The following is a 15952-nucleotide window of genomic DNA, read 5'->3' as shown; positions in this document are numbered from 1 at the left end:
ATAAAGAAGTGGCAATCTGCAGAATATGCAAAATCCGAATGAAATATCACTCCTCAACTAGCAAACTGAGGGCACACCTGACAACGTTACTGTCACATTCACCGCCTTCTTCATCGTCTGTATCTTCACTGCACTTCCCAGAATCCTCTGTCATCATCACCTGCACCTGCTCCTCATCACCCTCATCATCACCGTCACCTGTTGTCTTTGTCATTATCTGTGTATTTAAGTTCCCCTCTCACTCCTTTTCATTGTCGGTTATTGTTTGTGCACTTGCACACTGTTTCGAGTTTGGATTTTGCCTATGGAAATAAATAAATATTGAGTATTGAGTATACCTTCGTCTTCTTCTTCAACCCGTTGACGTTACAGTTACACCCTGACAAGCTAGGTGATCTGTCCAAGGAACCACTGCTAAAACAGGCAAGAATTACTTCTTTTCTGCCTCTCTCCTCATCACAGGGCTTATCAGCTGTCCGCCAAAAGGCGATAACAGACAAACTGACACGGTTTATCTGTAAAGATATGAGACCGATCAACATCACGCAGAGGTCTGGATTTAAAGATTTTATTCACGAGCTTGAGCCAAGGTACACGGTTCCTAGCTGCGCAACAATCACTGACAGAGTTGTGAAACTCTATGACACAACATCAGACAGCATCAGACAAATGATCAGTGGAAAAAAGATCGCCCTGACCACAGATGGCTTGACATCACTTGCCACAGAGGCATATGTGACGGTCACCGCACATTTTATAGATAATGACTGGGAATTAAAAGATGTAATTCTCAAAACGGCTGAAGCGCAGAAAAGCCACAACACCGAGAACGTTGCTGAGTGCATCTCAAACATACTCGGAGAGTACAACGTTAGTCGTGAGTCAGTGCTTTCCATCACCACTGACAATTATTATAATTTTAATTATATCATATACGCTAATTATATCAACGCTGTCGAGAGGCACCAGCAGGCCGTCAATGTCCCGTGCATGGCACATACCATTAACCTGGCTGTGAGGAAGGGGCTGGCAGTGTGAGCTATAGAAACTCCAATCAGCAGACTGAAGGCCACAGCACTGCATTTTAACAAATCCACTACCGACAGCTACCTTTTGGAATCCAAGCAGAAGCTGCTTGGTCTTAAACCTGCGAAGCTAATGAACGACTGCGCTACCCGATGGAACAGCACTTACGTGTGTCGGGCAGCCGAGCAACAAGCTCCGGTAGCAGTGGTCATCATGGAGAAGAAACTTGGTCATCTCGAGTTGACTACCAGCGAGTGGACCCTTATGGAGCAGGTGAGTGACAAAAATGATGTACATATACTGTATGTATGCATTACATGAAATAACCAGGTGATATTGATTGACCAATTAATAGGCTAGATTTTTCATTAATAATAGGCTACAGAAGAGGGCATAGCAGCATATGCATAGCTGCATTACGTTAAGCTGCTAGCCATAAAGTTATTCTAATTATGTTTGTGTGTATTTTCATAGGTGAGAGCAGTGCTTAAGCCACTCAAAGTGGCCACTGAGGCGTTATCCACCGACCAGTTTCCAACAGCATCAGCTGTTTTCCCCCTGAAGTATGTACTTTTGTCACATCTTCAGCCATCCACTGGTGATCCGGCAGCACTCAATGAAATGAAAATGAAATGAAAACGAAGATAAAACGGACCTCTACGATCGATACAGTCGAGACAAAGATGCCTTCAAGCTGCTTATACGGCTAGCTACCTTGACCCGCGTTTCCATCGGCTAATTCATTTGGAACGAGACGTCTGCTCCGACCTTATCAAAATTTGCATATCCCAATGCAATGAAAGCGAAGGCTGCACTGATCAGGGCAGACACAACACAATAAGCACTCAAGCATGAGAGTTAAACACAGTGTCGACGGCGTTTGCGGTGACAGCTGCATCAACCTTAATAGCCATAACACAGAGTTAGCAACATAATGGTAACTACTGCATAGCTGGTTGTAATTACGGAAGCCCTGAACCGCAACGTAAAAAAAAAAAAAAAATCTAGCATTTCGAGATTAAAGTCGAAATATTTTGAGATTAAGACTTTAATCTCTAAATATTTCGACTTTATTCTCGAAATACTAGAATTTTTTTTTTTTTTTTTTTTAACGTTGCGTTTCAGGGCTTCCGTACATAATAGTTTTTAAAATACATGAGTAAAAACTCAACTCACCAAAAGCACTTGTGACGCTACAGATGGTACATCCAGCTTGTACAACCTGGCAAATGTGTTCTGAGAAGACCAGCCAGTAGCAAGACATAAATCCTGGATAGACATACCTCTAGACCAGGCCCACGAGGAGGTGATAGCCAATATAGCGTCCACAATCCAGTGAGAAAGTCTCTGTTTTGAGACAGCACATCCCTTAGTACATCCACCAAAGCACACGAACAGCTGGTCGACTGACGAAAGGCGGCCGAGCGATCCACATACATCTGCAAAACCCTGACCGGGCAAACAGCGCTCTGAGTGTCGGCATCACGTGAGACAGATAAGGCGGCAGGGAAACAACCTGTGACTTCGGAACGTAGCCAGGTCTCGTAGGAGAGTGACGCTGCAGTCGCCAAGTCTGAAACGGATGCAATCGTCGTTCACCGAGAATGCGTGTAAGTCTCCAATGCTCTTCGCCGAGGCGAGAGCAAGAAGTAAGGCCGTCTTCAGGGAAAGCTCCTAACCGCAATCGAAGCTGGGCATATTTATCTGATATGTTGATTTTGCATACCCCGGTTAAAGCACTTAGGTCAACTGACCAGTTGCTTTTAGTCTGTCCAAGATCCAGACTGAAAACCAGAGAGGATAGAGCTTTTTCAGTAACAGGTCCTAAGCTCTGGAATTCTCTTCCTCTCAATATTAAAGCAGCTAGCTCTATCGAGAAATTTAAATCACTTTTAAAAACTCATCTTTTTGCACTAGCTTTTAATGTAAGCTAAGCTGTGATATTCTTAATATTGTTTGTAACCATAGTTTTATTTGTTGTTTGTTTTTATTATTTTTTGGTATATTCTGTTTTAGAAGGTTTTTTTTTTCTTCTTTTTTCTTCTTTCTTTTCGGTTAACATCTTATGCTGTTACCTGTATCTGTACAGCACTTTGGGGCAGTAGTGACTGCTTGTAAATGTGCTTTATAAATAAACTTTGACCTTGACCTTGACCTAACATTGCAAATGTCGCCTACAGGAACAGAGGGGACATGATGCAGAACACTGCGCTTGGGGCGGGGCCCCCAATCTCCCCTTTTGGATGGTCCGTAGGACGGCTTGGCAGCCAAGGACGGCACTTCCCGTGGTCCATGACGCTACATTCCCGGTCCTGCCCACTGCCTACGGCGAAGATCCGGCTCAGGGCGGAGCCGCTTAGCGGGCTGCTCAGCCGATCTTAAGTGGGACGAGGTGCTGATGAAGAGAGAGACCTCGTGACTCATAGTCTTCGCGCTTCTGTGCCTCGGAGAAATGCTCAGTAACTGACTCCACGGCGTCACCAAAGAGGCCGGAGGGAGTGATTGGATCCTTTCTTTTCCAGCCAGATGAGCCGTGAAATTGCACTGCTTGGACTACAAGCTGAGATCCGCGCCAGAGACGAACAGAAGGTCACAGATGCATGGCGACAGTCTCCTCGATGGGGGGCGTGCGCACAGAGCCCTGGGCTTCTGCCTAATCCCTTTTAGACGCGCGCGCGACTTTACCATGTACTCGTGGATGTCGTGTAAGAACGGAGTCCTCCTTGAAGCAGCCTTGAGTCGGCTCAACTGGAGATACCAAACTTACTTCCTTTTTACCGGGGCCTTTCACGTTGAGCCCAGTGCGTCCGTGAAAAGGACTGGTGCGTGGCGACGGCAGAGGACTATGGCCCCAGGTCTCGTCGTCCACGTCGTTCCTGGGTGGGGGAGGGCCCACCAGCGCCTCGCTGGCGGCAGTGGGCCTCGACCCCGTAATAGCAAGAACCCTTTTGGGTGCGCACCAACAGGTCAGCGCAGTGCACGCACGTAGAGTCCAGGACATCTTGGCTAAGGCCAGGCCCAGGCAGGTGGCGTAGTACTCGTGGGTGTGGGCCGGGTCGATGGTGCCCGCACAAATCCTGCAAAGGTTATCCATCGGATGCGAGGAAGAAAAGATGAACTAGTCCTCAGGTGCAACTTCAATGATTGTCGCCCATGCATTTTATACTGCCCGCGAACCTGTCAGTATTTGAATGCTTCGCATCAATTGGCCAGCTGTACCCAGCTGGCGTTAGCCCATAAGATTTCATCAAAAGTGGAGAAGGGAGGAGTTCCCATATACGTCACGCTGACGTAATGTTGAAGTTACCACCTCGAAAGGGAACTGTCAGAACAGAGGTAAGTCTGCTGTATATATACCTCCTGATGCTAATTAAGTGGATGAGCTCCTCCCATGATAATTAGTTTAATTATCTAAACGTGCTTCTCCCGAACTTTGTTAATAAAACATAATTTAATTATAACTCTTCATCAGATTAAAAAAAAAAATTCTCTAATCTCATGATCTGTCATTTTTCCCCCCTTTTTTTCTGAACATTATGACAAATTTTGAGGTTCTAATGTTTTAGGTAAAATATTTTCCTTAGGTAATTGCACTGTCAGTGTGATGGCAGTGACGTCTCAAATTAGCACTATTATAGGAGTTTAATTTTTCAAATTAATATTTTTATTAATTATTTATTCATTTCAATTAACATTACATTTTATAATATTACAATTAATTAACATATATTTTAATTTCATATTGGTATTATCTAAGATAAGAGAGTGCTAAAGTTATAAGGATATGGGCGCAGCCATGTTTGTTTACATTGCCATAACTTTTTGTCGCCACTGCCTAAAGATGATCTGGTTAAATTTTATCTAGGACGAGTTCGAAAAAGTAGTTTTTTCAGAAAATTCAAAATGGCGGACAAATTTTCATGACGGAAAATGATGTCATAAGGTGCAATGAAATCGTAGGGAAAGGAATCATAGTTAAAAATAATTTTGTTTCTAGCCCTTATGGTTCAAAAGTTATTAGCATAAACATGAGTGCAACTTTGGACAGTTGGTGGCGCTAGAGGGAATAAGTTGGAGACTCCAAAATTGCTATGCTGATAGTTCAGACTGTCCTCTATCAGTGTGCCAAATTTCATAACTTTCCCGCAAGTGGTTCTATGGGCTGCCATAGACTCCAAGAGCAGAAGAAGAAGAAGAAGAATTCTTAATAAAAATCCTAACAATTACAATAGGGATTCAGCTCTTCGTGCTTGAACCACTAATAATTCGTTACATTTATATAGCGCTTTTCTGGGTACTCAAAGCGCTTTTCATGGAAGGGGGGAATCTCCTCAACCACCAACAATGTGGAGCATCCACCTAGATGATGTCAGCGCCAGAACACCCACCACACACCAGCTTATTGGTGTAAAAGAAACAAGGTGATGAAGCCAGTCAGTATGGGGATGATTAGGAGGCCATAATGGACAGAGGTCAATGGGCAAATTTGGCCAGGGTGCCAGGGTTACACCCCTACTCTTTTTCGAAGGACATTCTGGGATTTTAATGACCACAGAAAGTCTGGACCTCGGTTTAACGCCCCATCTGAAGGACGGTGCTTTTTGACAGTATAGTGTCCCCATCACTATACTGGGGCATTAGGACCCACACAGACCACAGGGTGAGCACCCCCTTCTGGCCTCACTAACACCTCTTCCATCTAGTGGATCCTGTCACTATTCCATCAGTGCTGCTTTAAAATCTTAATTTTAATTTCAGGAGGTTTTAAAACTGGGTACGGAAAAACAGGAATCGCAATGTTGTGATTATATGTGATAAACTTTAAAAGGCTAATGCCAGCACTGCATCGTTAACGAGCTAGTAACATAAGGCAAAGCTAAAAACTGGTTGCATTGATACACGTATTCCCATTACCATCAGTTACACTATGATGAAGGTGAATTTCGTGTAAGATTCATAACATATACGGTGTTTGGCATGTAAGAGCTTCCACGATGAAAGCACTGTTGGCTCTGATGAGGACTAACGTTACACTCCGGTGACAAGTAGCCTACCTTTCTACCTTACTAGTTCCTTTTTTTGCCTTGTTTGCCTTCGCTGACTGTATATGCAGGGACTGGGAATTTTGACTGCTCTTTCTCTGCCATTATTGTGATTCTTCCAGCTTCCGTGCCTCTTCCCCTCTGCTCTTCGAGTCAAACGGGTGCACGCATGCGTTCAGCTCCTGTAGCAGCAGGGGTGGTAGCCATGGTAGCGAGGGAGAGTGACAGTCGCCCAGCCAATCATTTCATTCGTTCCGAATGGAAATAAGTAGCTGTGTTTATTGCGCCCTGAGAGGACTACAGACACTCGATTTGTATGCTCTCTTTTTCAGAGTACTTACATTTTAATTATGTATTGTATATAAAGAAAGTTTAAACAAATTTGGAATTTTTTTTTTTTTTTAAACTGCCGACCCCACCTTTAAGTACTTATTCATTAGCTACTAGTGCCTATTCTTTAGATACTAGTGCTTATTATTTAGGTACTAGTACTTATTCATTAGATACTAGTTCTTATTTATTAGATAATAGTACCTATTAATTAGATACTAGTACTTATTAATTAGCTACTAGTACTTATTCAATAGATACTAGTACATATTTATTAGATACTAGTATCTATTAAATATATACTAGTACTTATTCATTAGATACTAATACTTATTTCAGTAGTGACTAGTAACTATTCTTTTGTTACAAATAAAAAAAATAAAAAAAATTGCCATTAACTTCTATGGGGATCTGTCATTCAGATATCAACTATTCGGTTCTGACTAGTATGTATTCCATTTGTGACTAGTACATATACAGTATATTAGATACTAGTAGTTATTTATTAGGTACTAGTACTTATTTTTTACATACTAGTACTTATTCATTCGATACTAGTACCTATTAAATATATACAAGTACCTATTCATTAGCTACTAGTTCTTATTCATTAGATACTAGTACCTATTAATTAGATACTTATTAATTAGCTACTAGTACTTATTCAATAGATACTAGTACCTATTTATTAGACACTAGTATCTTTTGTAATTGTTACTAGTAACTATTCTTATTTTACTAGTCTGCTATTCTTATTTTACACAACTGCTATTTTACTAGTCTTATGTTTTGACTAGTCAGAACGGCCACGATAGAGTTCAATTAAAAATCTTACTAGTAACATTAGGAATAAATACTAGTATCTAATAAATAGGTACTAGTATCTATTGAGTAAGTACTAGTAGCTAATTAATAAGTACTAGTATCTAATGAATAGGCACTAGTATCTAATGAATAAGTACTAGTATCTAATGAATAAGTACTAGTAGCTAATGAATAGGTACTAGTATCTATTTAATAGGTACTATCTAATGACTTAGTACTAGTATTTATTGAATAAGTACTAGTATCTAGTAATAGTATCTAAAAAATAAGCACTAGTGCCTAATGAATAACTACTAGTATCTAATATACTGTATATGTACTAGTCACAATTGGAATACATACTAGTCAGAACTGAATAGTTGATATCTGAATGACAGATCCCCATAGAAGTCAATGGCAAAAAATTTAATTTGTTACTAGTAACAAATGAATAGTTACTAGTCACTATTGAAATAAGTACTGGTATCTAATGAATAAGTACTAGTATCTAATAATAAATACTAGTAACTAATTAATAAGTAGTATCTATTGAATAAGTACTAGTACCAATTTAATAGGCTAGTATCTAATAAATAAGAACTAGTATAATGAATAAGTACTAGTATCTAATAAATACAAACTAGTATCTAATGAATAAGTACTAGTATCTTTAAAAAGGTACTAGTACCTAAAGAAATAAGCACTAGTACCTAAAGAATAAGCACTAGTATCTAAAGAATAGGCACTAGTACCTAAAGAAAAAGCACAAGTAGCTAATGAATAAGTACTAGTAGCATGAAAATAGATACTAGTCGGTTCAAAGGATTAAATGTTAAAACGGCTTGCCATAGGGCTAGTGTTAAAAGCATATCGTTGCTTTGTTTATGTAACCACTATAATAATTCTTCTGTTCCACTAGCGCCACCTGCTGGCAAAGAGTGAATTCCACTGTAATAGAGACCCATTTTATTAAAGGTCGTTCCAAAAGAATTTTAATGCTTTAAAGGCAAGGAAGTGCAAAAGGTCCATACAACAGTGGATAAGAGCAAAAATAAAAACAAAGGTTACAAAAACATTCTAAAAACTAGCACCAACTTCTCTCACTAACTGTTGGAGAACAAAGTTTCTCATGCTCAAGCATCATTAACAACCTTTGCATTAAAGGGTTAGTTCACCCAAAAATAAAAATTCTGCCAGTAATTACTCACCCTCATGTTGTTCCAACATAAGACCTTCATTCATCTTCGGAACACAAATTAAGATATTCATTTTCTTCTGTGAGGGCCTTTGACGTGAGTTCACGAGAGCGCCACGACACATGCACGAGAACTGAGAAGATGACGCTCACGATCATTTGATGGGAAAGTGTGAAAGGTAAGCCATTCATTTTGCGCCATAAGGCACTTTTATATTTTCTCATTGGTTTCTCACGATTCGGACATTCAGGAAATGCACACTTTAGAACCATTTTAAACACTACATCGAGACCCATCTGTGTCACCTTCTCAGTTCTCGAGCATGCGTCGTGACGCTCTCGTGAACTCACTCAGAGACCCACACAGAAGAAAAGGAATAGTTAAATAAAGTCATTATTTTAGTTTTTTTTTTTTTTTTTTCGCAAAAATTTTTTTTTTGTCGCTTGATAAACTTAAGGTTGAGCCACTGTAGTCACTTGGACTATTTTAACAATGTTTTACTAACTTTTCTGGACCGGCTGAATGAAATTGCCTAGAAGCCTATGAAGGAGTAAGACAGCTTTTAGATTTCATCAAAAATATCTTAATTTGTGTTCTGAAGATCAAACGAAGTCTTACGGGGTTGGAACAACATGAGGTTGAGTAATTACTGACATAATTTTCATTTATGGGTGAACTATCCCTTTAAGCTCCAAACCACTCTCTGTTTCCCATGCCTCACTTCTAATCACCCTTAAACACATAATTTCCCTGCCTTTAGTTAATAGGAACATACCATTTTCTGTAAAACTAACTCTGGTCTGGGGGCTACTGAAATGCTGTAGCCCAGGGGCCTTTGGTTATCTTACTATGCACCTGCGTGCTTATCAGAGTACCTCTGAAAAATTTTACAGTTGTGCAAACAAACACAAAAGCATTGAAAATATAATTTAGAAATATAAGAAATATTATGTCATAATCCAGGGTTCCAGGAGCTTGAGTGTTGTGCACTCTTCAAAAATGGTGCTTGACACACTAAAAGATACAGAATGAAATTCAAATAAATATGAAACAATATTAGGAGCATGATCTAATTAAGTTTAACTCTCATTCTAACTCCAAACTAAGCTTCTAACGACAGGTCGAGAGCTGCAGTTCCAACCACAATTTTGCAATGCTGTTTGCAAATATATAATAGAATTATGGTTTTGGGAAACACTAAATCATTGAACTTTGATTGTAACAACAAAACTTGCAAAAATGCCTTTGAAAAACACACCCCTGGCAAACAGTGCACCAATTGCAGAAAAGAGAGCTAAAAGTGTATTTTCACTCTTGGGGTATGACGACAAGACTTAAGTTGTGGTGACATATAAATAAAATGGTCAAGCCAGCTTAAATCTACTCCGAGACAAGCAGATTGTTCTCTTCATAACAAATGATAACTCAGTAACACTGATTAATAGATTAGATGACTCTGTAAAGTGACGAGACAACTGTGTATATATCGGTCATTGTCCTTGGTAAGTTAAGAATATTTCAGATGTAGTCATATTATATCAAAATTAGGTCCCACTTTATATTAAGTGGCGTTAAGTACTATGTACTTACATTGAAAAATAAGTACAATGTACTTTTTGTGTTCATGTTGTATTGTAAAACACTTTTGCTGTTATTGAGGTGATACGGGTAAGGTTAGGGACAGGTGTGGTGGATTGGGTAGGTTTAAGGTGTAATGGAAGGGTCAACTGTGTAATTACAAATGTAATTACATAAATTAATTACAGCTGTAATTACATGCAGGAAATTTTAACATGTAAGTACAATGTAAAAACATGTAGTTACACAATAAGTACATTGTATCAAATTATTAATTTCAATGTAAGTACATAGTACTTAACGTCACTTAATATAAAGTGGGACCCAAAATGATGTTACATAATTGTACAGTGATCAACAATAGCTTAAGTTCTGTAAGCGAGTGTAAAAAAAAAAAAAGAGTAAAATTCCCTTGATAAAAATGAGTAACCTTTCTACAGGAAGAAATAGATTGTAAAGCATGACATAACTAAGAAAACCCTTGTTATTATCTTGTGGACATGATATGAAGATATGATCTACCTGTAGCAATGCTTTGACAGAAAATGCTGTTAATACAAGTGTTTGTCACTTAATTTGTATGTTTTCTTTAGGTCACAAATGGATAACCTGACATTCAGATACAGTGTACTCTTACTGGACGGACTGCAAGTTACACCTCAGTCCAGCAAGCTCACGTTCATTTTTCTTTTGATAGCTTATGTCTTTGTGATGGTGTCTAACATTTGGATTTTGATTCAGATCTCAGCAGAAAAAAGTTTACACCAGCCTATGCACATTCTTTTCTGTCACTTGCCAGTGAGTGATATTATGGGAGCAACTGTCCTAATACCGCGTTTACTGAAGGACTTATTAACAGACCCCTCTGAGCGCTACATCACATATGTGGAGTGTGTTTTCCAAGCTTTTTTTACACATTTATATGGAACAACCTCTAATACTATTTTAATGATCATGGCCTTTGACAGATATGTGGCCATATGCAATCCACTGCGATACCCAACTATAATGAGCAATAAAATGATGGTGAAACTGTCAGCAGGAGCCTGGGGTTCTGCAGTAGTTCCAGTGGGAATTCTGATCGGCCTCAGTGTGCGTCTGTCTCACTGCAGATCATTCATTCCAAACCACTGTTGTGACAACGCTTCACTATTTAAACTGTCCTGTGAAAACACAGTGATTAATAATATATATGGATTAAGTTTTACTGTGGTTTTACTCACCTCCTCATTGGGGTGGGTGTTATTGACATATATCAGAATAGCAATTGTATGTATAAAAAGCAAAAACAAAGCAACCAACAGCAAAGCAATTAAAACCTGCAGCACTCACTTAGCTGTTTATATTATCATGCAGATCTGTGGATTTGTACCAATATTTCTCCATCGTTTCCCAGAATATGTTGAGAGTAGGAAGTTCGGGAGTGTAATGTTTCATGTTATACCACCAGGATTGAATCCCATAATATATGGTTTACAATCCAAGGTAATAAGACAAAAAATGTTAAAACTTTGCATAAAAAAAAATTAATTCTTGCTGATTTTAATTTATTAAAATATTAATGTATGCAATAAATTAGCCACTGTTATGATGTGAAAATATTCTTTGAGTGCAAATTTGAGAGCAATATGTATTTTAATTTCTTCTCAAGAATTTCCTGTGTATAGGTATAGCAGACAAAGCAGGGCGCATGACATGTATAACATAAATATGTGATAACGATCAGCATAATGATGAATGCATAATTTGCAGCTGGTGTACATTAAATAAATATAAATAATTACTGTTAATTTGTTCTTTTCATCATTTCAAATGTATAATTACTTTATATGATAATGAGGATGTATTAAGTAATATGTGTGTAAATAATAAAAGCAGGCAATATTTGTGCATCAGCATTTGCACATGCACAGAAAGCAAGAATATTCTAAGCTTCTGTGAGCTTTGATTGAGTCAACCCTAGATCACAAAATTCTCAACTCCCCAACTGTATATGTAAGAAGGGTACTTCACCCTTCAGCCTTTCCATTGTGGTTATACAATATCAGTAGAGGGTATTGCGATCTTGCTAAACGTTGTTACAATCAAAATAAGCTACTTAAATCCAACTTTCAGATAATTCTTCATCAGATACTGAGGTTCATTAATCTGGAATGTTTCCCCTAATATTGGTTAATATGTATATTGCTTTAATATGTATCCTTATTCTTTTTAATTGAATTCACATCTAGTTCAGTCATACAACTCTAGGGGCCCAGGCCCAAGTGTTTTTTGCTAGTTTCAGCCAGATGCAGTTATCATGTAACTGATAACTGCAGTTACATGATAACTGCATATTGTTGGCGAATTGCTTATTGCTATTTTGAGGCAACTGAAATAGACTGCGCCATTAACCAACAAAAACCTGGTCTAAAGTCAATGGCGCAGTTTTTTCTTTGTTATTTAAAGAGCGTGATAGTAATGAGTCCTCAACGTGCGTACATTCTGCTTATTACACATACAGGGCATCAGCACACAAACTAGCCTAACCAATTATAAAAAATAAAAGGATTACAATGTAAAAGATTCATATTGTGTAAAGATATGGTGGAATCCTGCTTGTCCCGTAGATGGTCTGCTCGCCACTGTAATCTTGCGCACGTGCAGATCCGTTTGCTCTCTGGAGTCTTTTCCGCCATGTAAATAGCAAATCTGACATGGCGCAAGTGCAACCGTTGTCATAAAATTGTCATAAAATATAGGGGGAAAAAAATATTATAGATATTAGTGGTTATTATTTAGCAGTGTATTTGATTTCTTACCAAATAAAAAAAAAGATGAGATTAAAAAAATTCAATCTGTCAATTAGACAAAAGTCAGATAAAACAAAACTGGTATTAAGCCTTACATTTCTGCCCCGGCGCTTTCCTGACTAAGGTCTACTCATTGGCCAATGTGGAGTAAATAATGTGATTGCTGGTAGATTTCATGTTAAAGGGCATATCAGTCTGGGCCATCTAGGGCCATATTTTAATGCATGGTTTAAAGCGCACGGCGCAAGTGCACTTAGGGCGTGTCCGAATCCACTTTTGCTAGTTTAAAATCAAAATCAAGTCAAGAGTCAAGAGTCAAGAGAATTTTATTGTCATTCCAAAACATGACACATGAGCTGGAACGAAATTAGATGCTGAGGTCTGGTTAAAACCACTCATAAATAAATAACTAAAACTCATCATGAATAAATACAGATAACAAATCATACACACCTATACACACTAAAAACCCTGAAGAATTAGCAGCATAGTAGTAACAGTGTAACTTTTAGGACAAAAAAGCAGTCTCGCATAGGTGTCTTTGCTGTCAAGGTGGGTAAGAGCCAGATGTACAACTGATGAGACAGCATCTGCGGTGGACCTGTTCTTTCTATAAGTGTACTGATTCTGGTCAATGCTGGCATCAATTTTCTCACTGATTTGAGTCATGACCAGCCGCTCAAAGCACTTCATCACTATCGAGGTGAGTGCTACCGGGCAATAGTCATTCAAGCATGACACTGTAGTAGTCTTAGGCACAGGAATGATGGTAGCAGATTTGAAGCATGATGGTACAACTGCTTTTGAGAGTGAGATATTAAAAATGTCAGTCAGTACCTCTGATTTGCACAGTCTTTCAGGACCCTGCCTGGGATGTTATCTGGGCCTGCAGCTTTCTGTGGCTTGACTCTCTGTAGGGCCCTCCTAACATCTTCTGTGGTTACACTGGGTGGCTGCTCACCAGGTGGTATAGTGAGTCTAGTGTAGAGGATGGATACCCGACCCGAGCCCGACGGGACCCGTCGGTACCCGACGGGCCGGGCCGGGTTCGGACAGATATTTAGAAATTATGTTCGGGTTCGGGTCGGGCTCGGTCACATCAGCGCGATAAGGCATTGAACATTTTAAATTTAAAACAGCTTATTATGTAGGTAACGTTAGCCAATGTGCCTGATGCTTTCACTTTCACAACGATCTGTCATGGTAAAGGATGATGGAAGCAAGATGCAAGAAACTCAGATTTTAATGTAATTGAAGCACAAAAATAATCTTCAAACATACAAACAAACAGTCCAGCACACACAGCAACTGGCAACGCAGGGACTAGATGGTCAGTGCAGAAGAAGTGAAGAAATGTCCGGTTGAAGAAGTGATCCAGGTGATTTCGTGAGCGGTGAAACAATGAACAGGCAGGAACAGGCAGGAACACGAAACAGGAACACCAACACGTAACGCGGGATCTCAGACACGGACATCAAACAACGATCTGACAATGAGAGGAGATAAGGAGTGAGTATATATATGGATCGCGAATGAGTTGCAGCTGTGTGATGGTGATGAGATGATGTGAATCAGCTGGAGCGCTGATAACTGAGCGCGAGTGGAAACGCCCACTCGCGCACACCCACACACATGTAAACAGTGACACGAGACAAGAAGGACACAGTGAATTTACCAACCGTGACAGTACCCCTCCTCCTAGGAACGCCTCCTGGCGTCCCCAGACTCCCTTACCTGTCGATTGTAATCATCAATAAGGGAGTGATCCAGAATGTCTCGGGCAGGTACCCAACTTCTCTCCTCCGGACCGTAACCTTCCCAGTCCACCAAGTACTGGAATCCGCGTCCCCTCCGTCTCGAGTCCAGAATACGGTTTACCGAATATGACGGTTCCCCATCTACGAGACGCGGCGGTGGAGGAACCGGGGCTGGCGGATTAATACGGGAATAAAACACTGGCTTGATTTTGGAAACATGAAACACGGGATGAACTCTCCTGTACGCTGGAGGAAGGTTAAGGCGGACTGCCACCGGACTAACAATCTTGGTGACAGTGAACGGGCCAATAAATTTGGGAGCAAGTTTATTCGAGACGGACCGGAGAGGAATGTTCTTTGTTGAAAGCCACACTTTGGAACCGACGACGTATACGGGAGGTCTAGACCGGTGGCGATCGGCCTTGACCTTGGTGCGCGCCCCCACTTGGAGTAGAGTCTCACGGGCTCTAGTCCATGTGCGGTGACACCTCTGGACAAAAGCGTGAGCGGAGGGAACCGCGACTTCGGATTCCAGACTAGGAAAAATTGGTGGCTGGTAACCTACACTACACTCAAACGGAGACAGGCCCGTAGATGACACTGGTAATGTATTGTGGGCGTACTCCACCATAGACAATTGTTGACTCCATGAAGTAGGATTCTTAGAGACCAGACATCGTAATGTTCTCTCTAAATCTTGGTTGGCTCTCTCAGTCTGACCATTGCTCTGGGGATGGAACCCGGAGGACAGACTGACCGTCGCCCCCAATAATCTACAGAATTCTTGCCAAAATTTGGACACAAACTGGGGTCCCCTGTCGGAAACCACGTCTGTCGGGAGGCCATGTAAGCGAAAGACGTGGTCAACGACAGCCACCGCTGTCTCCTTGGCTGAGGGTAATTTGGGAATGAAATGAGCCGCCTTCGAGAACCGGTCCACCACGGTCAAAACTACCGTGTTACCCTGGGAGGGTGGGAGGGCGGTAATAAAATCTAGCGAAATGTGGGACCAGGGTCTCGAAGGGACTGGCAGCGGTTGAAGGAGCCCATCAGGGGGTCGATTGGAAGTCTTACCAGTGGCGCAAGCTGAACAAGCCAATACAAAATCGTGAACATCATGAGCCATAAGTGGCCACCAGAATCGTTGTTTAACCAAAAACTTGGTACGACTAACCCCTGGATGACAAGCCACGTTGGAACAATGCCCCCACTGAATAACGTCGGACCTTACTGACTCCGGTACAAAAAGGCGGTTTGGTGGGCAACCGGCCGGGGGCGTTACCCCTTGTAAGGCTCTCTTGACCTTCGATTCGACCTCCCATACGAGTGTTGAGACAAATAGACTCTCAGGTAAAATGCACTCGGGAGTAGACGGGCGTTCGGAACGGTCAAAAATACGCGATAAAGAGTCAGGTTTGACATTTTTG

At 40.5% G+C, this 15952-nt stretch overlaps 1 protein-coding gene across 1 annotated transcript in view; it reads left to right on the top strand.

The window, feature by feature from the left end:
* The window catches only part of LOC307174508 (olfactory receptor 13H1-like), a gene marked incomplete at both ends in the record, with an annotated part of 48595 nt that extends 33298 nt beyond the window's left edge, over positions 1-15297 (top strand). Inside the window, 2 exons of the mRNA XM_079898375.1 lie at positions 11016-11478; positions 15240-15297. Coding sequence (XP_079754501.1) covers positions 11016-11478; positions 15240-15297 — 521 coding nt within the window. The remainder of the gene's footprint in view (positions 1-11015; positions 11479-15239) is intronic.
* Positions 15298-15952: the final 655 nt, after the last annotated feature.

Source organism: Squalius cephalus (genome assembly GCF_949319135.1).
Source record: "Squalius cephalus genome assembly, chromosome: 17".
Classification (NCBI taxonomy): Eukaryota; Metazoa; Chordata; class Actinopteri; order Cypriniformes; family Leuciscidae; genus Squalius; species Squalius cephalus.
Note: the sequence above shows the minus strand (reverse complement) of the source record. Positions and strands in the feature narration are given on the sequence as shown.